Below are 24,082 nucleotides of genomic sequence, written 5' to 3'. Positions count from 1 at the left end.
TCCTTAGAAATCGGGCTGTTCCGAAGTTTTACCAGAACCGTCTGCATCTGCTTAGGTAATTCTTTCTCTGTCCAATCATATTCCAGGAATTACTGGCACGAGTCATGTTGGATCCTGCATAACTCATCATGAGTCAAAAAGATTCAGGCTTCCAGGCATTAACTTGGGTAGTTTGCATGAACGAAATCGATGGAAACTCGGGGTCCACTTCTACTTCGACTTCTGAACTTTTTCCTTGTCTTCCACAAGCTCCACGGCCCACCACTCGGCTATACTTCTCGTCCGTGATTATTCGCTATCTCCGTCTGGTACTTCCATGACTCCCCATGAGTCTATCTGCCTCCTTTTCCACTAGGTGGACCCTGTTTTGCGCAAGCCTTACAAATCAACTAATTTTTTTTCTCTTTCGAATCTTGATGTCGCTAACAGACTTTAGTAATATTCTGGACCCTGGGAGATCACCGATATATAAGTCTCGACGAGATGACGCCCCGAGTCGCTTTGTTGTTCGGTGCCGTTGCTGTGTTTCCTAGACCCTCTCCACTCCTGGTGCATTGGACTGGTATCGCCTCTCCGAATTGGACAGTAAACGGTATTGATTCCACTTATTCCCTCAACATCCCAATCTATTTCTTCTTCAACCCTTTTTTCGGTTTCCTGTACATACCTACCTTCGACCTTCTCTTTTGTCCGTCCTAGTCGAACAGAGGAATCTATTGAGTCGGTTCCTCTCTGAATATAAGACGAATACTTCAGCCTGCACAATTTAGTCCACATCTCCATAGTTTACAACAAGAAGGGATACGCATCAACAGCGAGATGGCGGACGGCTCTCGTCTGCCAGAATCGGCAACAAGCACAACAATGGAGACCAACAACCATGAACACGCAGAGGTCCTCAGTCCAGATGCGGGAACTGTACACTCGTCATCAGTGACAGCAACCTCTTCTGAATTGAGTCTCGATGGCCGGTGGGGAGAGCGGGATCAAGGGGAGCCTGTTTCCCGCCGTGGCGCCATGGAGGATTTTGAGGAGATGAGGAGGGAACTGACCCAACTGAGTCTGAGACGAACGCGGTCGGTGGGAAAGGATGCCCATCGATTGCGATCCCGGGCCTCCGGGCGAGCCAGTCAAGTTCATGATGAGGAGAAGGCAATCGACGAGGAGGATTCGACGATCGACGGTGACGGTGACGGTTACCAGGGTGGATTCGATCTCGGCGAGTTCCTGATGGGTGGTCATCTGGAACGGAGAACGACCACAGGAGAGCCGGCGAAGAAGGTCGGTGTCCTGTTCAGAAATCTCACGGTGAAAGGTGTCGAGACCGGAGCGTCCTTTGTGCGGACTTTGCCGGATGCTATTGTTGGCACATTTGGCCCGGATCTTTACAGAATCATCTGCAGCTTCATTCCACAATTGCGCTTTGGGAAACAGCCTCCGGTGCGAGAACTGCTGCATGATTTCACCGGTCTAGTCCGAGAAGGCGAGATGATGCTGGTTCTGGGCCGGCCTGGTGCTGGTTGCTCCACCTTCCTGAAAACCATCGCAAACGACCGGGGTGCCTTTGCCGGTGTGGAGGGTGAGGTACGGTATGGTGGTCTCTCCGCTGAAGAGCAACTGAAGCACTTCCGTGGCGAGGTCAACTACAACCCGGAAGACGACCAGCACTTCCCCAGCCTGACCGTGTGGCAGACCTTGAAGTTTTCTTTGATCAACAAGACCAAAAAGCACGATAAGAATAGCATCCCCATCATCATTGACGCTCTCCTGAAAATGTTCGGTATTATGCACACTAAGAATACGCTTGTGGGTAATGAGTATGTCCGTGGTGTGTCCGGAGGCGAGAGGAAGCGTGTCAGTATCGCCGAAACCCTGGCGACCAAGTCGTCGGTTGTTTGCTGGGATAACTCCACCAGAGGTTTGGACGCCAGTACGGCTTTGGATTATGCCAAGTCTCTCCGGATCATGACCGATGTCAGCAAACGTACTACATTTGTGACCCTCTATCAAGCCGGAGAGAGTATCTACGAACTCATGGACAAGGTCCTGGTCATTGATTCCGGACGCATGCTCTATCAGGGCCCTGCGAACAAGGCGCGCGAGTACTTTGTGAACCTCGGTTTCTACTGCTCAGAGAAATCGTATGTCTCTCTGTCCCTCACTTGAAACTTGCCGTTCGCTAACCCGCTGCTAGGACAACTGCTGATTTCCTTACTTCAATCTGCGACCCTAACGCCCGTCAATTCCAGCCCGGCCGAGAGGCTTCTACCCCCAAGACCCCTGAGGAGCTTGAGACTGTCTTCAGAAATAGTGAGACTTACAAGACTATCTGCAACGAGGTGGCTAGCTATGAAAAGAAGCTTCAGGATACGGATCAGGAGGATACCCGCCGCTTCCAGAAGACCGTTGCCCAATGTAAGTTTGCCACCCTCCCTAGTACATGCTTCCCGAAGACTAATTCCCTTCAGCCAAAAGTAAGACGGTGTCGAAAAAGTCCAGCTACACGGTTTCGTTTGTTCGTCAGGTCCTGGCTTGCGTGCAGCGTGAGTTTTGGCTCCTGTGGGGTGACAAGACATCCCTCTATACCAAGTACTTTATCATCATTTCCAATGCCCTGATCGTCTCTTCCCTGTTCTACGGTGAATCCCTCGACACCAGTGGTGCATTCTCTCGTGGGGGTGCACTCTTCTTCTCGATTCTGTTCCTCGGTTGGTTGCAATTGACGGAGTTGATGCCCGCCGTTACCGGACGAGGCATTGTTGCCCGTCACAAGGAGTACGCGTTCTACCGACCATCTGCCGTGTCGATTGCTCGAGTGGTGATGGATTTCCCTGCTATCTTCTGCATGGTCGTCCCGTTTACGATCATCATGTATTTCATGACAGGGCTCGACGTGACCGCTTCCAAATTCTTCATCTACTTCCTGTTCGTGTACACCACTACATTCTCCATCACTTCCTTGTACCGCATGTTCGCTGCGCTCTCTCCCACTATCGATGACGCCGTTCGCTTCAGTGGCATTGCTCTGAACATACTTGTCATCTTCGTTGGTTACGTCATTCCCAAGCAGGGTTTGATCGACGGCTCGATCTGGTTTGGGTGGCTCTTTTATGTGAACCCTCTCTCGTACAGTTATGAGGCCGTCTTGACGAATGAGTTTTCCGATCGTATCATGGACTGTGCGCCGTCTCAGCTGGTACCCCAGGGTCCCGGTGTCGATCCCAGATATCAGGGCTGTGCTCTCCCCGGGTCTGAGCTGGGTCGCAGAGGCGTCTCGGGTAGCCGGTACCTGGAGGAGTCCTTCCAGTTCACTCGGAGCCATCTGTGGCGCAACTTTGGTGTCGTCATCGCTTTCACTGTGCTGTATCTTATAGTCACGGTGCTCGCCGCTGAGTTCCTTTCCTTCGTCGGCGGTGGTGGCGGTGCTCTTGTCTTTAAACGATCGAAACGTGCCAAGAAGCTGGCCACCCAGACCACCCAGGGCAATGATGAGGAAAAGGTTCAGGACGCTGGTGACAAGGCTGCGCTGTCGCGCGGAGAGGTGACATCCGCGAGCAATGGCGAAACCTTTAAACGCATCTCTTCCAGCGACAGAATCTTCACCTGGTCGAACGTCGAATACACGGTACCTTATGGCAACGGAACCAGAAAGCTTCTGAATGGCGTCAATGGATACGCAAAGCCTGGAGTCATGATCGCTCTGATGGGTGCTTCAGGTGCCGGTAAGACGACACTCCTTAACACCTTGGCCCAGCGTCAGAAGATGGGTGTGGTGACTGGCGATATGCTTGTCGACGGTCGTCCTCTGGGCGCCGATTTCCAACGGGGCACTGGTTTCTGTGAACAAATGGATCTTCACGACAACACATCTACCATCCGCGAGGCTCTGGAGTTTTCGGCCCTGCTCCGTCAGGACAGGAACATTCCCAAACAGGAGAAGCTCGACTACGTCGACCAGATCATCGATCTGTTGGAGTTGCATGATATCCAAGACGCCATCATCGGCTCTCTCAACGTGGAGCAGAAGAAGCGGGTGACAATCGGTGTTGAGCTTGCAGCCAAGCCCAGCCTACTCCTGTTTCTGGATGAACCTACGTCTGGTTTAGACAGTCAAGCAGCGTTTTCAATTGTCAGATTCCTGAAGAAACTCTCCCAGGCCGGACAGGCCATTCTGTGCACCATCCACCAGCCCTCGTCCATGTTGATTCAGCAGTTCGATATGATTCTCGCCCTGAACCCCGGTGGTAACACCTTCTATTTCGGTCCAGTTGGCCACGAGGGTCGCGATGTGATCAAGTATTTCGCAGATCGTGGCGTCGTCTGCCCTCCGTCGAAGAACGTGGCTGAATTCATCCTCGAGACCGCCGCCAAGGCAACAACGACAAAGGACGGCAAGAAGATCGACTGGAACGAAGAATGGAGGAACTCGGAGCAGAACCAGCGGGTCCTGGACGAGATTCAGCAGATCCGCGAAGAGCGTAGCAAGATCCCCGTAACCGAGACAGGAAGCCCCTACGAATTCGCCGCGCCCACGATGACGCAGACTCTACTTCTCACAGAACGTATCTTCAAACAGTACTGGCGCGACCCGTCGTACTACTATGGAAAGTTGTTCGTCAGCGTCATCATCGGTATCTTCAACGGGTTCACCTTCTGGATGCTCGGCAACTCGATCGCCAACATGCAGGACCGCATGTTCTCCATCTTCCTGATCATTATGATTCCCCCCGTCGTCCTCAACAGCATCGTGCCCAAGTTCTACATCAACCGCGCCCTCTGGGAGGCCCGCGAGTACCCCAGCCGTATCTACGGCTGGTTCGCCTTCTGCACCGCCAACATCGTCTGCGAGATCCCCATGGCCATCGTCTCGAGCCTCATCTACTGGTTACTATGGTACTACCCCGTCGGCTTCCCCACGGACTCCAGCACCGCAGGCTACGTCTTCCTCATGTCGATGCTCTTCTTCCTCTTCATGTCTAGCTGGGGCCAATGGATCTGCGCCTTTGCGCCGTCGTTCACCGTCATCTCCAACGTAAGTCCACCCGCCTCCTTTCATCACCCGCTTCACCGCTAACCCCAGCAACAGGTCCTCCCCTTCTTCTTCGTCATGTGCAACCTCTTCAACGGTATCGTCCGTCCCTACCGCGACTACCCGGTCTTCTGGAAATACTGGATGTACTACGTCAACCCGGTCACCTGGTGGCTCCGCGGCGTCATCTCCTCCATCTTCCCCACCGTGCAGATCGACTGCGCCCCCTCGGAAACAACCCACTTCAACCCGCCCCCGGGCCAGACCTGCGCCAACTACGCAGGCAACTTCATCACAAACATCGCCAAGAACGGGTATCTGCTCAACCCGGACGCAAGCGCAGACTGCCAGTACTGCCCCTACAGCAACGGCGCGGAGTACATGGCCACGCTGAACGTGCACGACGGCGACAAGTGGCGCTGTTTCGGGATCTTTTTGGCTTTTGTGATTATTAATTGGCTGTTGGTTTATTTCTTTATCTATACGGTGCGTGTGAGGGGCTGGTCGTTTGGTATGGGGTATTTGTTTGGGGGCATGGGGTTGGTTATTGATAAGGTCAAGGGGATTTTTAAGAGGAAGTCGGAGAAGGCGTGAGGATATAGTACCCAAACGCAAGGATGAGATCAAAGTGATCTCAATGAGGGGGTCATAAAAGCATTCCCGTTGGATCATGATATTGATTTAGTGATATTCATTCTGCATATATAGAGCAATAATAATGCATAGACAGCGTTCTTCATAAATCATCTTCAATTCTCAAATCCCAAAACTACCCTGCCAATCACAGACACTACTCAGAAAAACCAAGGCTTAAGACCCGGCCCATATCGTTGCCCAGGGACCGTCATCGGCACGGGGACAGTATCTCTAAAAACATCCAGCATATCCGCCGATTCGGTTGCCCTTTTGCCACTGTCGTTATCCGAAACTTTATCTAATGAGTTGTCTTTGTCGAGGATAGGGACAAGGACACCGCATTCCCAGTTCCGGCAGTTGAGCTTGGGCTGCTTGGTTGTTTTGTCTTGGACGAGACGACCCCTTTGCGTCTAGTATTAGACTGCTTTCTGCTTCATTTTTAGGCGGGTATGCACTCACCACGCGCTTTCTGACAGATTCGCACTCCCCACGTACGCCCATCCTCGACACTGTGAGCTATTCGGTAATCGTATCGGCTCATCCGGTCTTATGAATAGGATCTGGAGAGCAAGATTGTGTCAGCTAGGATATTACCTCGGCAGAGAGGGGAAGAGCTACCTTGTTATGCATCAAGAGTCCCGGCCGCCGACTCTTACAGTCGCGCAGCACATGGCGCGGGAATTTCGGACCCTCGTACCATTTCGACTGGAAGCAGATTGTGCCGGCGCAGTCTGGCCCCCCGCGTGATTGCTCAACGGTCGTCTGTGAGGGGAAGTAAACCCGAAAGCGATCTTTCCATTCTTCGGCGGTGTTTTTGTGAATGAGCTGATCTGTGTCGTTGGGGTTGCGAGCGGGGAAGGTCTTGGAGGTTCGGAGGGTGAAGTCGGTTATACCATCGTCTCCTGGGAGGATTTTAGACTTCTGGCTGGATGGAGCGGTGCGAGTGCTTACCTTGAGAAGCGAGGTATATTGATCTTAGGAATTCGTCTGTGAGTGATCCTACCGAGGATGCCTTTGCGAGGTTAGTCGAGAAAGTCTGGATCTTGCTGGCCCATGGACTGCACATACGACGAAATCGATATTGATCGGCTTGGAAGTTCGCAAGCCTAATGCATTGACTGCACGCCCCAAGCCGCAGTATCCCGTTCTTCTCCATGTATTTCCTGTGTGTGACCCTCCGCTGTACAGCATGAGTAACGTTCTAGAATATCACGAAGGACTCTTACATAGTGTGAACTAGCATAATATGAGACGTTTGACTGAAGTCGAACTCGTCAAGTCTTGAAATGATATTCTCTTGCAAAGTACTTGCTCTCAGGAAGTAGACCAGGTCTTCCTCGAAGACGGTCTTGGAGCCCACAGAAGTCGTGGCTACCTTCCGGGGAAGATCGATGAGAAAAGCACTCTAAGCTAGAGTCAGCAACGGCATGTAGATAGTATTGCTTTAACATACGTTTTCCATCACGCCCCCCATCTCGCCCCAATCATATGGTGTCAGATTCGCAGTCGGAGCTACAATTCGTAGGTATCCCGGGTGAAAGAGGAGCATCAGTTTCGAGTGCATGCAGTTCACCTGTCCCTCCATGGGTGGAAAGCACAATCTCAGGTTGCTCATCGACGCGGTTTCTGCCTCATATTGACGTTTCTGATGCCGACTTGATCAGTATTGTATTTCAAGTAGAACATACAGGGGGTCAATCACCGTCAACTCATCTTTAGCCTGCATTACCAGGAGAAAACGAGTGCTTTTCGTATCGACCTTCGAAAAGAGCCATTCAATGTCCCACATAAATGAGCTCAAAATGGCCAGCTCTAAATCACTTCTCTGAAAGACCTCCTCGATTGTGATATCATCCCCTGTCCGTGGGCAGTACTGCGCGTACGTTTTTTTGACGACTCCCTTTGGGAACTGTACACCTGGTGTCCGAGAAGGATTGGGCAAGCGTGGCGTCGACTCTACTGTCTCATGTCTTGCTCGAGGAACACCAATGCTAGGTGCATATTCTGTTGATACAGAACCGCTGCTGCTTCGACGTGCCGGCTGATTCGATTCATTCTTTGAATATTTGGCCTGGCGATGATCAATGGCCCCAACATCATCCGCTTTTCTCTTCGCAATGCGGGCGAGGCGTTCTTCCTCCATCTGCTTGCGATTAAGGCCCAGGAGCCCTGATGGTTGTGAAGGTTTGTGATCTGCTGCGGAACTTTCTATCTCTGGGGGTAGACCATGTTGTTTGTTACCGTGTGATTGATAAGGTGAGTTCTTGTCCGTATCCTCAGAGTCTTGCAGGGACAACGCAATGGCTCTTTTCAGATCTTCATCTTCATCGTCTTCATCTTCAACTTCAACTCCATCCTCATCAGCATCTGTATCAGATCCAATAACTGATTTGGACTTTGGAAAAATAGGAATGACTTCATCATCGTCTGACTCTGCAGTAAGATCGACGACGTTGTGTTGGGGTTCATCAGCTGGACTAGCACCGTCATCGTGAAGGTCCCTCAATGAGGCTGCGATGGCTGCTTTAAGGTCTGGGTCTGTCAAATCTTCTGGCTCCATTTCCAGTTGGCCCAGGATCACAGACTGCAATGAGCGGGATATTTTAACGATGCAGAAATGAGACAAATTCAAAAACAGCACTGTAGTAGACACGAGACACTCCCAAAATATTAAGGGGTTTCAATGAGACGCAATGTAGCCCTTGTTGTCGTCTTCTGTGAGACCGTGCTGTGATTGTTTATGGTAAGACGTCACATAAACGGCTTTGGACACTACGCGTCCCACCTGGCTGTGTCCAGTTGACACTTCCGCTATGAGCCTATGACACCTGGTGAATATGTATTATATTGACAAAATAAACAACAATCGACGACGTCCCAGAAACGTAAAAATCTTGCAAAGTTACAACTGGTGGCCAGGCTTATTCTGCTCCTTGAACCTCACTGAGACACGTGACCATCTCTGATGCTGAATATCAAGAGAACATCTAGAGTGTGTCCTTAACTATGGCACTCATAACTGACAGTCATAAATCAAGTCTGCCGAAAATGAGGTCTGATGTACATCTACAAAGATACAGGTAGGTTATCTAGTATAAGCTCTCAGGGTTTTACAGTGAGAGATCATATTCTAAAATCGTCCATCAGCACGAAGGTCTAAGTTGAATGAGCTCAGCGATTGAATATGCTCATATGTAATGAGTGAGTTCAGATTCGTTTTGTATTGATAATCAATCTGAAAGTAACAGAGCTTGCACTGTCCCAGGTCACAAGAGCTCTCGGCGCAACAACAAACTCACAAGTGCTCACTCCTTTCTCTCAAAGGATTTACAACTGTCTCGGTCCTCGACAGTTCAACTCCAAGACGCGAATACAACCCTCGTTCCATTTACCCCCAGGAAGACGCTGAAGCAAAAGCAACTGGCAAGATGGATCCAGACGCACAAATTCAGCAACAGCAAGAGCCCCCGGAGAGTGAAAAGAAAAGCAAAATACAGGCTCTGCTGTCGCGGGCTCAGAGACCAGAGGTGTAAGTCTGCGGGATATGATATCCTTCTGCTGCTGACATGTATGTGGCATTACTCATTCAGATTGTTGGTGCAATTCTTCAGACAAGTATATGATGAGCGTCTGGGAACCTCCAATCTTGTCAAGCCAGCTGAACCGGAAATCTTCGAGGACGTAGCTGTCAATGAGGGTTGCAAGATGGTGAGAGGCAGTCTTATCGTGGGCAACCGGCACCTGCGATGTCACCTTCTTCGTCTGCCGATCCAGGTCCGATACAGAATTTATGAATTCTTGTTCTGTCATCACAACAGTTACGTCGAGATAGGGGCTCCATATAATCACCAAATCGGGGATTTGGCGATCCTCAGGACCTCGCACGTGTTTTACCATGAAGCATCTATCGCTCTGTATCATTCCCTGGGTGATCGACTGCTCTTTTTCAGAAATTACGGGTCGAAGTCCGCTGATTTCCTCAGACGTCAGCCAACGCCGTTGCCTTGCTGCCGTAACAGAGTCTTCCAGCAATGGTTGGAATACCCCTGTCGTAACAAAGAAATTGTGTGGAGAAGATCTTTCAAGAAAATCGTGTTTCTGATCGGAGCATCCGAGCCCCTGCTGGCAGTTCAACGTCGCTGGGCGTTTGCAGAGTTCATCACCACTCTAAGAATGAGCGAGCCCCTCAGAATCCACGAGCTTTCTGTGGTGGTGTACAATCAATGGAAAATCCCCGGATTTGATGAGGGAGATCTGGTCCGCGCTCTGTTTAGTGGCGGGATTGAATTTCTCGGAAGGTTGATATTCAGAGGCTTGGCCGAAGACGAGACGGAACGCCTGACTCAACTCATCTTTGCGCTCAGAATTCCCAATTTGACGATCGAGCGGGTCAGAACACGAGCAGAGGAGGAAGAAGTCTCTATAAATTTGTGTAAGTGACTCGCTTTTGTTGTGTGCCTTCTTCTGCCATCTGTTTACATTCGATGTTCATTGAGAATATTGGCTCGGGGCTCAGATGCATTGAAGTACGAGATCAATGATGGCGAAAAAGACCTCCCGGTCAGCCTCTGCACTTTCGAGTCCAAGACCGACGACAAGCAATCGCTTCTCGTCAGGTGTCTTTGTTGCAATAGCACTTGCAATCTGGCGGGCGTAGAGCTGACCAACTGTTTCATGTCCAGGAGCTCGACCACCAAGCAGTGAGGTGGCCATCAAGCGACTCATTGGAAGAAGATCATCATCAGCTGATTCAGATAATGTATGAAATCCCTGTGCCCCTGGGTTTTTATTCTCTAGCGGTACATGCAGCTGAGCTATGGTTAGCCTGAAGCCTTGTAGGGGGAGACGCTGAGCTACGAACCCAATGCCCAAGTCGGCCGTTCTGAGATATGGTGACCAAGATTTTGTCACTAAATTGAACGCACGTCACATCTGTTTGTATGCCATTTACCACTCCAGCGACTTGTTTTGTGGCGGCAGGAAAAGGAAGGTCTAGTGGCACCTGGAGGTTGTCGAGATCAAGAAGATTGGACATGACGAATGGTACTGAGTATTTAGTTTCAGGATGCTAGAAAATGAACCAATGCTTCTTCGAATTAGTAAGAGGACTTTTGATTTCAAATTCTACCACGGAAATACAGATATAAACAAATGAAGCCGGTGATCAGTTGGCAGATGGTTGGTGATGCCGCCTTGTGGGCGGTGAGATTTATATCCCCACTGTCCGGCAGAATCAATTTTCTTTTCACGTTTCCTTCAACAGCAGAGGAGCAGCAATCACAAAATCAGCCATTCTCTACCGTTGTTCTTCTAGATTTCTTCCCTTTGTCTCCGGGCTGAGGCAAGGGAATCCCATCGATATCCACAATGCCCAAATTTGTCCCCCGTCAACGAAAGCAGAAACATCGACAAAACAATTCAAACGATGCTGCGGTCGACACAAATGCTGCCGAGATACTGCCCATCTCCAAGAGCGAAAGGGAAGCGAGGAAGCAGAAGCTCCGAGAGGAGCTGAGGGCACAACACACGAAGATCTCGGCGAAGAAGCAAAAGCGCTTGGATAAATATATTGTATGTGAATCATGAGTTCCTTGTCGATCCACGGATGTCTGCGCAGATTTCATTGACCGTCTGAGCAGGAAAACAAACTCAAGAAAGAAGAGAACGTCGAGCTACTTAAAAAACTTGAGAAGATCAAAGTCGATACCTCCGCGCTCCAGAGCTCGAAGGAACTGGGAAAACGGAAAAGAGAGGACGAGAATATTGTGCCCACCACCGCCACAAAGGATGTTAGTACGTCGCATAATGAGAATTCGGATTCGGAATTGTCAGGCGACGAGACAGACGACTCCTTTGTCGATTCGAAAGGGACTACTAAGCGAAAGCTCGCCGAGACTGCTCCTGCACCATCGATTCCCGCCCCAGCCGTTGGTGGCGGTCTCAAACGTCCTCTGGAACTCGGTCCGGACGGCTTCCCAGTTCTGAAGAAGCGGAAAAGAGCGCCCAAGGTCAAACCGGTGGTCGTATCCGTGCCGGAGGTTCCATGGGAAGGGTTCGATTCAGATGATGGAAATGATAGTGCTGGTAGCAGCGATGAAGAGCCGGAAGACTCGGAAAGCGATGCCGAAAAAGAAACTGTGCAGGATGGAGAAAAAGACACATCTTCCGACAATGATGAAAGCGATGAAGAGGATAGCAGCAGTGATAATGAGGAGGAGGATGAAGAAGACGAAGAAGACGACGAGGAGGAGGAGGATGAGGATGATGAGCCGTCAGCACAACCCCGAATCAAGCCTCGCCAGTCCGCGTTCAAAGAGTGGGCAAGACAACAAATTAATGAGGTTGTCGGCTTCAAACCTTCTGGGCCCATTACAGCAGAGGAGCAGCCGTTCGTTCCTGAATCCAAGCGGCCCGTCAGGAACACCGTCGCTGAAGAGGAGCCGCTTCCCCTAGAGCTGCAAGTTACCAAAGGCGATCCAAACCGCAAGGCATTCAGTGTGCAAGTTGACCGTTCGGAAGAAGTTCAAAATTCACGCTTAGGTCTGCCCGTGGTCGGTGAAGAACAGAAGATAATGGAAGCCATCTACAACAATTCATCCATCGTCATCTGGGGTGCTACTGGTAGCGGAAAGACCACGCAACTTCCTCAGTTCCTGTTCGAGGCCGGTTATGGGCACCCCGACAGTCCCAACCCGGGTATGATTGCAGTGACACAACCCCGCCGAGTTGCTGCCGTCAGTATGGCCAAGCGTGTGGCCGATGAGCTGGGACAGTATTCCGACCGGGTCGCTTACCAGATTCGATTCGAAAGCAACGTCTCCAGCAAAACCGCCATCAAGTTCATGACCGACGGTATCCTTATTCGCGAGATTGCCGAAGACTTCGCGTTGAAGAAATATTCTGTTATCATAATCGACGAGGCCCACGAGCGGAGCGTCAACACTGATATCCTGATTGGAATGGTTAGCCGTATCATTGACCTGCGGAAAGCCATGAGCGAAGAGGATCCCTCCATCAAACCCCTCAAGCTCGTAGTCATGTCTGCGACTCTGCGGATCTCTGATTTCACGCAGAATCCAAGTCTCTTCCGTCAAGGCCCGCCGCCACTAGTACAAGCAGAAGGCCGTCAGTACCCTGTGACCATACACTTCGCGCGACGGACACATCGCGACTATGTTGAAGAAGCCTACAGAAAGGTCTGCAGGGGCCACCGCAAGCTACCTCCCGGAGGCATGCTCGTGTTCCTCACTGGACAGAACGAGATCAGGCATCTGGCTAAGCGGTTGAAGCAGACCTTCAAGCCCACTCGACGGGGAGAAGCTACACAGGCAAAAGTACAACTCTCCGCAAACGATGCACCACTCGAAGCGGAGGATCTGGACCTGGGGGGTGCAGACTTGTCTCATCCTGGCAACGAGGATGATGATAGTGACCTCGAAATCACCGGCTTAGATGAGAATCCCGAGGAAGACGAAGAGTTCAACCTCGGGGAAGAGGCGATGGATTCCTCAACCCGAGTGCATGTCTTGCCGCTCTACTCTCAGCTGCCCACAAAGGAACAACTGAAGGTTTTCGAACCGCCACCGGAGGGTTCTCGTCTTATCGTTCTGGCGACCAACGTTGCCGAGACCAGTCTTACAATTCCCGGCATCAAGTATGTCTTTGATTGTGGGCGAGCCAAAGAAAAGCAATACGATCTAGAGACCGGGGTGCAAAAGTTCCAAATCGGTTGGATCAGCAAGGCTAGTGCAAACCAGAGAGCTGGTCGAGCAGGTCGAACCGGACCAGGTCACTGCTACCGACTCTATTCGTCCGCGATTTACGAAGGCGAATTCGCAGAATACACCGACCCCGAAATCTTAAGAACACCCATTGAAGGCGTCGTGCTTCAGATGAAAAGCATGGGCCTACATAACGTGATCAATTTCCCCTTCCCTACATCTCCTAGTCGGCAAGGACTGGCCAAGGCCGAGAAGTTGCTGAAGAACCTTGGAGCACTCTCCGCGAACGGTAAGATCACTCAGATCGGCCATCGCCTGTCGACGTATCCGCTATCACCGCGGTTCAGCAAAATGCTTCATATCGGCCACCAGCACGGTTGTATGCCCTACGTGATTGCGCTTGTCTCCGCACTGGCCGTGGGGGACTTGTTCATCCCTGAAAACCAGATCGATCCAGCTCCGTCAAAGGAAGAGGACAAGAGTGATGGGGTTTATAAGAACTCCGATCGTTTAGAGGACACGGCTCGAGAACAGCGCCACAAGGACTACGCGAGAGCACAGCGTCTTTTCAGCAAGCACGATGATACTTCGGACGCTTTGAAGTATCTGTCAGCGATCTGCGCCTATGCTTATGCTTCGAATGGGGACTCATTCTGCGACCAGATGTTCCTGCGGGCAAAGGCATTCAAGGAGGCCACGCAGCTTCGGCAACAGTTGACCGATATTGTGCGCGCAAACAACCCTGGTCTGATTGGAGCGTACGAACCCCGTCTGCCTGAGCCCACCGATAAACAGATCAAAGCGCTGAAGCAGATTGTGACCGCTGGCTTCATCGACAATGTTGCAATCCGCGCCGATCTGGCACCTGTTCCGCCCGAGATGGACCGCACACCGAAGAGAGCCATCGATGTCCCGTACCTGACGCTCTTCAGGTCTCGAGAAGGACGGGCAACAGAACTGCAGGAGAAAGCCGTCTACGTGCACCCGTCGTCTGTTCTTGCCCGCCTTTCACCAAAGGAAATGCCGCAGTACCTGGTCTACTCTCATCTCCAACAGTCAGCGCCTTCGGTGCTGTCCGACCAGGTCCCGAGAATCAGAATGTATCCCCTGGCGGCACCGAGCGGACTGCAGCTCTCTGCAATCGCGCACGGCACGCCTCTCATCGAATACGGCAAGCCTATCGGCAAGATAGAACCGATGGACGGGGTCCCGCAGCGACGAGCATGCTGGGTCATTCCATCGCTTGTTGGCGAAGCTGGCGGCACCTCTTGGCCCTTACCGGCCAAGAAGGTCATCCAACGGAAAGATATAAAGGACGGCTGGGTGATTGAAAAGTTCACCACCTAGATGTATATAGTTTTTGGCAGGCTGGAAGCAAAGATAGACAAGAGTCATGCTTGATAAAATACATGCATACCGTTGAATAATGTCTCTTTCATCCGGACCAAAAGAAATGCAGCAGCGCCTCAACACCCTAAACGCCATATGAAGAAAACAAACCCATCCTAATAACGCTCCCTATCCCTCTTCCTGGGTTCGTAATCCTTCCTCCCACTCGAGATCTCCCCCGTCTCCGTATCCTCCCGAATCCCCAACGCCTTCTTAAACCGCTCGCTCTCCTCAATCTTCGCCTCCGCAAGCTCATGCACCTGATACGTCTTGAACTGCCTCCTCTCTCTCGGCGGCAGATCCCGCTCCCTATCCCTAGGCCCACGCCTCCACCCCCTGCGCTCCTTTCCCTCATCCCTCGCACCATCCGCCGCATCACCCCTGCGATTCTCCTCCACCTCCATCTCCTTCAACAACCTCGCCCTGAGCGCCTCACACCGCTCCTCAATCTCCTCCTCCGACAACACCTTCCCCTCGCCCTCGCCTTTGCCTTTACCCTCCTCCTCAATCCGCTCATTCTCCTCCTCGAGCCTCTCCCTCTCCTCCATAACCTTCACCTCAACCGCGCGCCGCCGATCATGCTCCAAAATCTGCTTATCGGGCTGCCGCTGCTTGAACCCGCGGTTGGAATCGTTGGCATTTGCGCCTGAAACCGGCGGGTACGGCGCGCCGTAGCCTGCGTTGCGCGGCTTCATGAAGGCGTAGTTGCGTTGGACGTAGCCTGATGTACCGCTTCCGCGGGGGGTGGAGAGGCCGACGTTTGAGGACATGGTTGATGGCTATAAGACTGGGATGTGATGTGTGGTTTATTGCGGGAGCGAAAGGAGTAGTGGTTCTGCAGAGCTGTTTGTGGAAGTCGGACCGCCGTGAGAGTGGATGGATGTTATCTGGTCGAGGAGGGCTGGAACGAAGAAACTGTGAAGTATCCGCGCAAAAATGTTAAGCAGAATGGAGTAATGCGCTAGATATTGAGAATGAGGTGACTGTGAGAGTTAAGACACTCTGCGCAGCGTAATTCTTCCGGTAGAATGAACTTGCGATTAGTGGCAAGCTCCAGTTTCTCCGTACATGATGGAACTACCGATTAGTCACGTGATTTACACCCTTGATAAGCAGCAAAGCTGGACGATGAGGATCTATATGTTAGAGCTTATTGACTGAGAAACTATAGTTGCTGTGTTAATCAAGTCGGCTACACCGACATGTGTCGGACTGGATACGTTCTGATGCCCATGTCTCTGTCATAGAACGAACCTAATTTTCCCATATGCCTCCTCTACGTTAAGAATATGAAAATTTTTGTAATCAGCTTGCAAGCAAACGCTTTTCATTTGAACAGACTGTATAGCGAGATAGAAAAGTCACCTCATGCGCCAGGCAAGTCTCATGTAATCTACCTATTTCCAGATTCCTGCATATGCCCATGATCCCGTATCGAGTTTCGCCAGGTCAGTCAAGCGCGATATTCCAGTATCCCTAGCTCCCCGTTGAAGACGCCGAACCCTCCTATTTGGACAAAGAAAGAAGAACCATTCACAAACTTCTCGAGACGTATCCTCATTTTCATCACATCACAATTTCAAACACAAGACGAAGACAAACGATTAAGAATGTAGGAAGGTCGAACATGAACCAGTGAAGCTCCCACCATGACCCTTGAATTTTGACGCCGTCATGCCATGAACGATAATGGCTGGGGAGAAGTATCGAAGAAAGAAAACCGGAAACTCATATACCCCTCAGAGAGTTCCCTGTATGTATACGCCCATATTAAAAATAGAGTTGGGGTTTCGACTCATTTAAAGACATAAAAGGAGCAAATATTCGCACGAAGAAAAGGGAGAAAATTAAACAAAGTGCAGAGTCTGAGGTTTGAAGTAACTTTAGGTGGATCCGGACACTGGCACAGAGCCATTGGGGTCGGCAGAGGCAGATTCAGATACCGACAAAGGAGTCACCGTGCTTTTTGCAAGGTTCTTCGACTCAGCAGGACCATGTGTATGACCCTGGTTGTCAGTGGGAGGAGGGGTAGGCGGAGCCGCGCCGACAACAGGAGCTCGGCTGTCCTCTACATCGTTGACCAGGCGCTTGCTTGGCTGAGGGGAGGATTTGTGGGAGTGAGGAGGAGTTGTGGACGAAGCGGGAGGCAGAGAATTAGCACCCAGTGTCGCAGAATCGAAAATGAGTTTTTCGATCGCAACGATCTGCTTTCCGTAGCTGAATTTCTTAAGCTGGCTGAGCAGAGGCCGGATTTGGTCGATGAGAGCCTCTCTTTCCTCGCCCTTCAGCTGACCAAGCACCTTTTCTAAAGCAAGGGTTAGCGATTCCATACGTCGAAATGAGGACCCGAAAAGTACTCACGAATAACGTAGTTTCCGTACTGATCACGCATCAAACCCAAGAGAGGGCTCTCGCCTCTCTCGTTCGCGGATGTCAATGTGCTGATGATCTGCCGACGCTGCGACTCTTCACCAAATTCGATGCTCTTTTCGACGACATTGCTCGCAAATTTGTGCTTCGAATACATGAGCAGTTGCGACAGTACAACGTTGATCATACGGGATCGATCCTTCTCTTCGCCATTTTCGATCACGTGTTGAATGACATAGTTTCCGAACTGGTCTGGGATAAGGTGAGCAGTGCAAGCATGAAGCTCAGCCAAGATGGATTCGCGGTCTACTTCTTCACAGTGCTCAAGCATGCGCTGGATGACCCGGCATCCATATGGGTGCGCGGCCAGCCTGCTCACTTGTCCCTTAAAGGCGTTGATGATGAATTGCACGTATTGAGATGGAACTCTTTCAATGGCCTTCTGAATGACATGGTTACCATTCTGGTCACGGACACACTTGAGCACGTGGTTCTCAAGCTCCTTGACCATGGATGCCTGCTGGTCGGTAAGGATATGTTCCAACGCCTAATCAACCATTAACCTTAGATGCACGGTAAAATCAACCCTTTGGCGTGAAGTAGCCTTACCTTTTGGACAACGCGACACCCATACATCTGGGTGGATAGGGCAAGCACATGGCCCTTCATTTGATTGGCAAGGATCTTTTTCTGCGACTGGTTGCCATGTTCGAAGAGCTTTTGGACAACATAGTTGCCAAACACGTCTGTCATCAACTGCAGGCAGTTGGGCTGAATTTCGCGGAACACTTGCTCTTTCTCGTCGCTATTCGCTGTCTCCAGCTTCTGTTGAATGAATCTTGAACCATGCTGGTCGCCGCTGAACTCAACAATGTGATTGTAAATGTCCTGCAGGGATCATTAATATTGATTTTAGAGCCCGAGAATAGTAGGGGGAAACGGAAATACATACCTTGAGTTCGTATCGTTTATTTCCCTTGCTATTCGCTCGAAATTCCTCCAAGAGTGGGCTCCGCACTACTTGGGCAGGGTCTTGATCACGATGGCCCCTGGGGATGACACCAGCGGAGCCTAGTCCACCAAGCTGTGTGACAGGATAGAATCCTGACAGGGCGTTGAGCCGTGCCGCTTGATATCCCGCGAGATCATACGCAGGAGCATTATATGGAATACGCTGCAGAGGATTTGCAGCACCGTGGGCAAGATCTTGATCGTGTTGCATAGCACGCAACTTCCGCTCCAAGGCTAGCGCCTGGTTTTCACTCAGTCGAGAGGCAGACCCATTCCGATAATGTGACTCAGGGACCGCGCCGGCCTCAAGAGCAGAATAAAAGTTGCTCTCCATCCGCGCGAGATCTGTGGGAGAAAGTGAACCTTCACCAAGACGGGATCGGCCGGCGTGGCGTCCTAATGGCAACTCGGGCAAACCATCTCCCGCGTATCCCCCGACTGCTTCATAGCTGGATTCATCGGCAGCGCCCTGATATTTGAAGCGTTGCAATGACCCATCATAGGACGAATGGGACAGGTAGGGCGGACGGCTTGCCGGGTGGCCCGGGAAGCCACCTTCATTCATCTGAAGCGTATTGATTCCAGCACTCAGGTCCATGGAGGAGCCTCCAAAGCGACCCTCAAATCCCTGGCTTTCAGAGTGAAACGACGGGTGAGAGGCGTGGGTGGGTCTCTGAGATGTAACTGATGCCGAGTTATGGGACACATGCGCAAAACCGTTACGAGCCAACGGCTGCGACATGGTGTCTGGCAACGTCTGTGGTAAACTAGACATTGTGAGAGACCCAGTTACCTCATCGGGCCGAGTGGTGTCCAGAGTGGTAAACCCTTGCTTCATGGGAAATCCCGTTCCAACTGGGCTTCCTCCAAAGGCAGAGGAGTTGGGATGCCGTCTACCGTCGCCACTCCGGAGCCCACCAAAATTGCCGAATGACAGCCCGTCTCCAGATGGAGAGATCCCGTCAGTTCCAGCGTTGAGATAAGTTTTGTGGTTCCCTCCTCCAGCGGACGAGCCGATTCCGGAAGATCTAGGTATGGAGAAATATGACGTGGAATCGACGGTATCCGACAGAGCGGGTGCGCTCCTGTCATTGGGCCTTGTCGAAATGGGTGAAGCAGTCATGCCGTTGTTTTGGCCTCTGGACAAGGAAGCCGACGTTGTGTTCACTGTGTTCCAGGGCAGATTCGGCCGACTACTCCATCCGTCAGATTCAGAGGAAGGCAGTAAGGAGCCTGACCCTGACTTTCCTTCGAAAGCAGTTTCCGCAAGATTCTGGTCTTCAGATTATATCGTCAGTTCAATGACTCTGTGCAAGGACAAAATAGAAATACCGCGAGCTCGATCCATCAACTCACCATCGAATCCACTTCCCAGGTTGTTGTCGCCCCAGATGTTGGAATTCCAGCTTGACTTTCCAGCCCCGAAACCCTTGCCCATACCTGCATGAGGCCCTCGTGATCGGTCACTGTTCATACCCGATCCGGACATGTTTGTAGCTCTGTTTGATCGTACCTGTATCGCAGCAATCAATAGTCTGTCCGACTTAATCCTGCCATTGAGACCTACATTATGTACCGTGGTTGAGTTTGCTGCCATAGCAGAGGCCATTCCACCGTCACCACCAAGGATAACAGATCAACAAAAAAGAAAGAAAGTATCCTGACGGGCCGCAAAATATTTGCAAGTAATCAAGGCCAATATCAATATCGCCCTTCTATAGTTGCGAACGAATCACACAGACCTGTCACAAGTGAAAGATATCACGAAGCAAAAGAAGAATAATATATGCCAACCCGTATTTGCAGATGGGCACGAGCTGCCTGCAATGGCGGAGGAGAAGGTATAAAGCTGCACGAGGACCAGTCATACGATTAGCCAAGCGATCTTCGGGAAATTCAAGCAGCACGTCCTCCCTGCTGTCCAAAATGAAAGGTTTCCTTTGGGGGGAAACTTACCGAGAGAAAAGAAGAAAGGGAAGTAAAGAGAAGAGGTGAGGAAAGGGATGGGTAAGAGGGAGAGAAAGAGAATATGATGATCGTTTACTCGAAAACAGCAATACGGTCAAGCAATGTACAAGACTATACAAGGGACCGAAGGGAGAGGGAAGGGAGAGAGATAGACGGCAGATGAGAAAGCGAGAAATGCGGAGCGGAGAAGCAGGCCAACGAGATTCAATGCAAGGTGACAAGCACTAAGGAAGAAGAATCTCCCTTTTCGTTTGCTAGCGCAACGCTCAGCAAGTAGCCGTCCTTCAAAATTGCCGATTGTGGGAGTATGTGTCTCGTGTGTGTCGTGAACGTTACCACGCTCCGTGCATGCTCCAGGAACCTCGAACTGCGCAGATTGTCCTCATGTGCCCAGTGGAGGAGATACAGACACCGGTGTGTTGCAATAGCGACGAACGGCCGTAGGGGGGTTGTGGTTGTAATCAGACAAGCGTGAGGGAGTGAGCTTGGATGGTTCGTAGCGGCAAGGGGTGTGTGGGAGTGGAGGGGAAAACCGAATGTTATTGCAGCCGGTACGGTAGGTAGGAATGTACTCGTTGCGCAAGTGGGCGAGGAGATCAGACGTTATGAGTGGACCGTTCGAATGGTGAGAATGTGGACGAAAGACCAAGCACGACAATCAATGTAATCCAGCTGTCACACAGACGAGGCAAGCATGACACGCCGCGGCCAATCTGCTCGAAGCGGGTCAATCTGTATCGTAAGGATTCCGACTGCGGATATATCTTTCTCAAGGACCGTAAATTAAACGAGGATATGATATTGACCGTTGAAGGGGGCCGGAGGAAGAAGGATAAAGGCAAGATGGGAGAGCCAGATAGCTTAGCTCTGGTGGGAAAAAAAAGATAGTGAAGAAGGGAAAAAGACGGATCAAGCGAGCAGATAATGGTAAGACAGCAAATTATTAAGACAAACTGCCAATACGGATGTAATAAGAACAAGAGAAGGGGGAATCTGGAGGAGAAACAGAAAGAGAGAAGAAAAGGGAAAAAGCAAAGAAGAAAATGAAGTCTTTTGCTGGGATGATAGGTAGACTACCTAGATAAGCTGCTGCTGTTGCTGCTGCTATGGAAAGGTTCCAATAGCAGGAAAAAAGATGCTGCGTGTCTTGGAAGGAAAGACTAATGAGCCTAAAAGTAAGGTAGGTAAATTTAGTATGTAACTGTAATACCGTTACTCTTACAGGATATTTCCAGCATACCAGAAGTTAGGCGCCTTGAATTTCAGGACTTACATAGTTTACACATAGAGTTACATGGAGATTGTGGATACCTCAGGCTCAAGGCTGGCAGGGCTGTTTCGTTGGCGATCAGTAATAATACGGTATCAATCGCAGCAATACAGATATGACACCACCCACCCAGGTGATTCTGTCGATCACAGATTGAGTGCTCCATCAGTGTTTCTTGTATCGCAAGAGGTATCCATTAATCTTTCAGTTATGGTACATACCTTTGTTGGGGTTATCCTGATCTAGCGTTTAATTTGTAAGTATCATAAATCGTTCATCGATGGCCCGTGAGTTGATCAGGATATCTGGTTCTAATTGTCTTAGCACCTTTCCAGACAACCGTCAGATCTGGGGCCGCCCAAAATTATGCTCCCGCCGCCTCTTGTTTAGGCTTCAATCAAGGCGGGTCCCCTCGTCTTTTGCTGGTATGACGGAGAACAAGATGATGAGGATGGATCATCATTGGCTACACGGGGTTGATTGAGTGGAATCTGCATAGGTGGAGGAGACCTTGTACAACAATTGGTTCTATTTCGCTGGTCTTGAAATCTTCCGTTCTCACCACACACGGATCGATCAGTGCCTTCAGCCAGGTGAAATGGTCTGGTTGACCGCCAGATCGAAGCCATGGTTTGAGAGGCAGAGGCATTCCTATATCGCATGTGCGTAATCTATGTACGCAAAGGGTGGAAGATAGCCCAGACTGCCCACCTCAGTAGCTTACTAGGTTTAGTCCGTAGGTAGCGGCTCGTTTGCGTATGGGACAATGGCAACTCTCAGTAGTCATTTGGTCGGACATACTTTCCTGACTTTTCGTTATTGAATTGTCTCTCAAATCAGCCATGGATCATCAAAGCTCGGATGACACAAAGTATCTCCTGAGTCAATTCGAATCTTATCATCACCATAGAGTCACCGTCTTCTGATATTAGAGTAAGCAGTACCTATGGATGGATTCTTGCACTAACACAGTTGTGTTGACAAGGCGGGTGAGAAGGTTAAGCAGCGCCTCTCAGCCCAACCGATCGGATCCACTAAACTAGCCTTGATTGCCCTCTAGAGTCCTTTCAAGGAATCATCCGATTTGCCCTGAGGCCATCATTTCTATTTCCGGGGTTCTCATGGAAGGAGCCATGAATTGTATCGTTACAGATTCTTTGAATAAAGGACTCGTAGGAGGGAATCTGGGAAAGTGTCGATGATATTGAATGTCTGCCTAGGACCTGCTAGTTTCATAGAGGTCTGCAGCTTCATCATTGGGGAAATTCCTCATTATGGTTACTTCCAAATCCCGTGACCTTGACTGACTCAACCTCAGGTACATGCAGAATGGTACCTTACCTACGGAGTACTGGTCCAGGTTGCACCCACTACCCATGGTTGGATATCATTCTGTGATTTTCTTCGTCGGAGCTCAATTCGTTTACTCTCCTTTCTCGTCGATATTATCATCGTACATACCTACACTATTGACCTGATCAGCATTAACACTGAGACTTGCTGTAAGTTCGTGCCAACTCATGCTCGGAGTGAATTAGGTAAAGTTCTGAGTTTTGATCCCTCGAGCCTGAAAGCCCCTTACATATACAATAGTAACAACCATGGTTTGTTTATCGCTCGACACTTTTGCCCATAGTAAGTACAGCTGCGATCCAGGAAACCATCCTTATCCTCATGTACTGCATCATGACTGCCTCTTATCGGATCTGCTTCGTGACCTCTCTATGTACTAATAATGATGTTCTTTGCAGTGCATCACCGTGCTGTTCCACAGTGTCCTCTGCTCTACGCTTCCACTAAACGCTCACATACCATTGGATCCGCATAGTCATCCCTTCCATTACGATCGGACAAAGTCATAGACTCAATTGAGCCTTGCGTTATTTCTCTCGAGTGTTCCGTGGCACTAACATCCTAGATAAACGATAATAATGATGAACATGATGGTCACCTATCACTACGACTATCGCTATGGAGCTGATAAGCTTGAACGCGCAAGCCCCTTGCCTAGTCAAGAAAGCTGTTACCGACCCCGGATTCTGATCGAGACACGAGTATAGTTCAAAAATGCTCGTGTCAACAAGCGGAAATATTTTCGAGGTGTGCTCAAGACATGTGGGTACTCTCCCGAAAGTTATACATCCTTTGCATTCCGTAAGATAGTTTCCGTTGTGAGTATGTGTTGTCCATACAAAAAGCGTTCTTTCTCTGGCTCATGAGAATTCTTAGGTGTAGATATTCCGAATAATGTTGCGCTCGAACTGACGGCCAGCCATCCAAAAGCAAGGGAGCTCGAGTTTGGTCCGATACTGGAGGATACCCACAGCCCTAGGAGGTCATTGTAGCGTATTTGGACAAACAAATATGGCTACAGACCGGTGAAGAAGATCCTCGGGAGGTTATCCGGATAAGGAAATTTGTCTACATGATGCCTCATTTCCAATACAATCATGGATACTAGGACACGCAAAACCTTCAATGGTAACAACTAGCAAAACAAATAACTTCAGCTGAGAATATGTGGAAACAATGGGCTCGTATTTTCTTTGAGTGAAGATATATTACATACCATGTTTGATCATGGGGCCTTTTCGTATATTGATCACATTGACAGTAGTGCACTCAAGCTTAGAACTTCCATACTCCGGTCATGATGCGTTTCCTCCGGTTGTCAAGTGAGCTATATAT

The 24,082-nt window shown here is 50.2% G+C and overlaps 6 protein-coding genes across 6 annotated transcripts, besides 1 other annotated feature; 3 read left to right on the top strand and 3 right to left on the bottom strand.

The window, feature by feature from the left end:
• Positions 1–864: 864 nt before the first annotated feature.
• atrF (ABC drug exporter AtrF) lies at positions 865–5,623 on the top strand (the record flags this gene model as incomplete). The annotated part of the gene is made up of 4 exons (XM_001257640.1): positions 865–2,141; positions 2,195–2,415; positions 2,469–5,032; positions 5,087–5,623. 4 exons carry the CDS (start codon positions 865–867, stop codon positions 5,621–5,623), a joined length of 4,599 nt encoding a protein of 1,532 aa, XP_001257641.1.
• A 200-nt stretch (positions 5,624–5,823) lies between these two features.
• On the bottom strand, positions 5,824–8,225 carry NFIA_050880 (uncharacterized protein; the record flags this gene model as incomplete). Its single annotated transcript, XM_001257639.1, has 8 exons — positions 5,824–6,067; positions 6,125–6,225; positions 6,284–6,567; positions 6,617–6,677; positions 6,734–6,845; positions 6,892–7,070; positions 7,119–7,310; positions 7,368–8,225. The coding sequence occupies 8 exons, from the start codon at positions 8,223–8,225 to the stop codon at positions 5,824–5,826; spliced, it is 2,031 nt and encodes a 676-aa protein (XP_001257640.1).
• Positions 7,980–8,033: a microsatellite.
• An 868-nt stretch (positions 8,226–9,093) lies between the features above and the next one.
• Positions 9,094–10,369, top strand: NFIA_050870 (uncharacterized protein; the record flags this gene model as incomplete). Its single annotated transcript, XM_001257638.1, has 3 exons — positions 9,094–9,194; positions 9,277–10,097; positions 10,182–10,369. 3 exons carry the CDS (start codon positions 9,094–9,096, stop codon positions 10,367–10,369), a joined length of 1,110 nt encoding a protein of 369 aa, XP_001257639.1.
• A 663-nt stretch (positions 10,370–11,032) lies between these two features.
• On the top strand, positions 11,033–14,733 carry NFIA_050860 (ATP-dependent RNA helicase ECM16; the record flags this gene model as incomplete). Its single annotated transcript, XM_001257637.1, has 2 exons — positions 11,033–11,236; positions 11,305–14,733. 2 exons carry the CDS (start codon positions 11,033–11,035, stop codon positions 14,731–14,733), a joined length of 3,633 nt encoding a protein of 1,210 aa, XP_001257638.1.
• Positions 14,734–14,891: 158 nt separating this feature from the next.
• On the bottom strand, positions 14,892–15,545 carry cwc21 (U2-type spliceosomal complex subunit CWC21; the record flags this gene model as incomplete). The annotated part of the gene is made up of 1 exon (XM_001257636.1): positions 14,892–15,545. The coding sequence occupies one exon, from the start codon at positions 15,543–15,545 to the stop codon at positions 14,892–14,894; it is 654 nt and encodes a 217-aa protein (XP_001257637.1).
• A 1,113-nt stretch (positions 15,546–16,658) lies between these two features.
• On the bottom strand, positions 16,659–19,645 carry NFIA_050840 (mRNA-binding protein PUF3; the record flags this gene model as incomplete). The annotated part of the gene is made up of 5 exons (XM_001257635.1): positions 16,659–17,080; positions 17,137–17,692; positions 17,755–18,033; positions 18,098–19,434; positions 19,513–19,645. The coding sequence occupies 5 exons, from the start codon at positions 19,643–19,645 to the stop codon at positions 16,659–16,661; spliced, it is 2,727 nt and encodes a 908-aa protein (XP_001257636.1).
• Positions 19,646–24,082: the final 4,437 nt, after the last annotated feature.

The sequence above is a fragment of the Aspergillus fischeri genome, genomic scaffold, assembly GCF_000149645.3.
Source record: "Aspergillus fischeri NRRL 181 1099437636266 genomic scaffold, whole genome shotgun sequence".
NCBI lineage: Eukaryota > Fungi > Ascomycota > Eurotiomycetes > Eurotiales > Aspergillaceae > Aspergillus > Aspergillus fischeri.
This window is presented reverse-complemented; position numbering and strand designations above follow the sequence as displayed.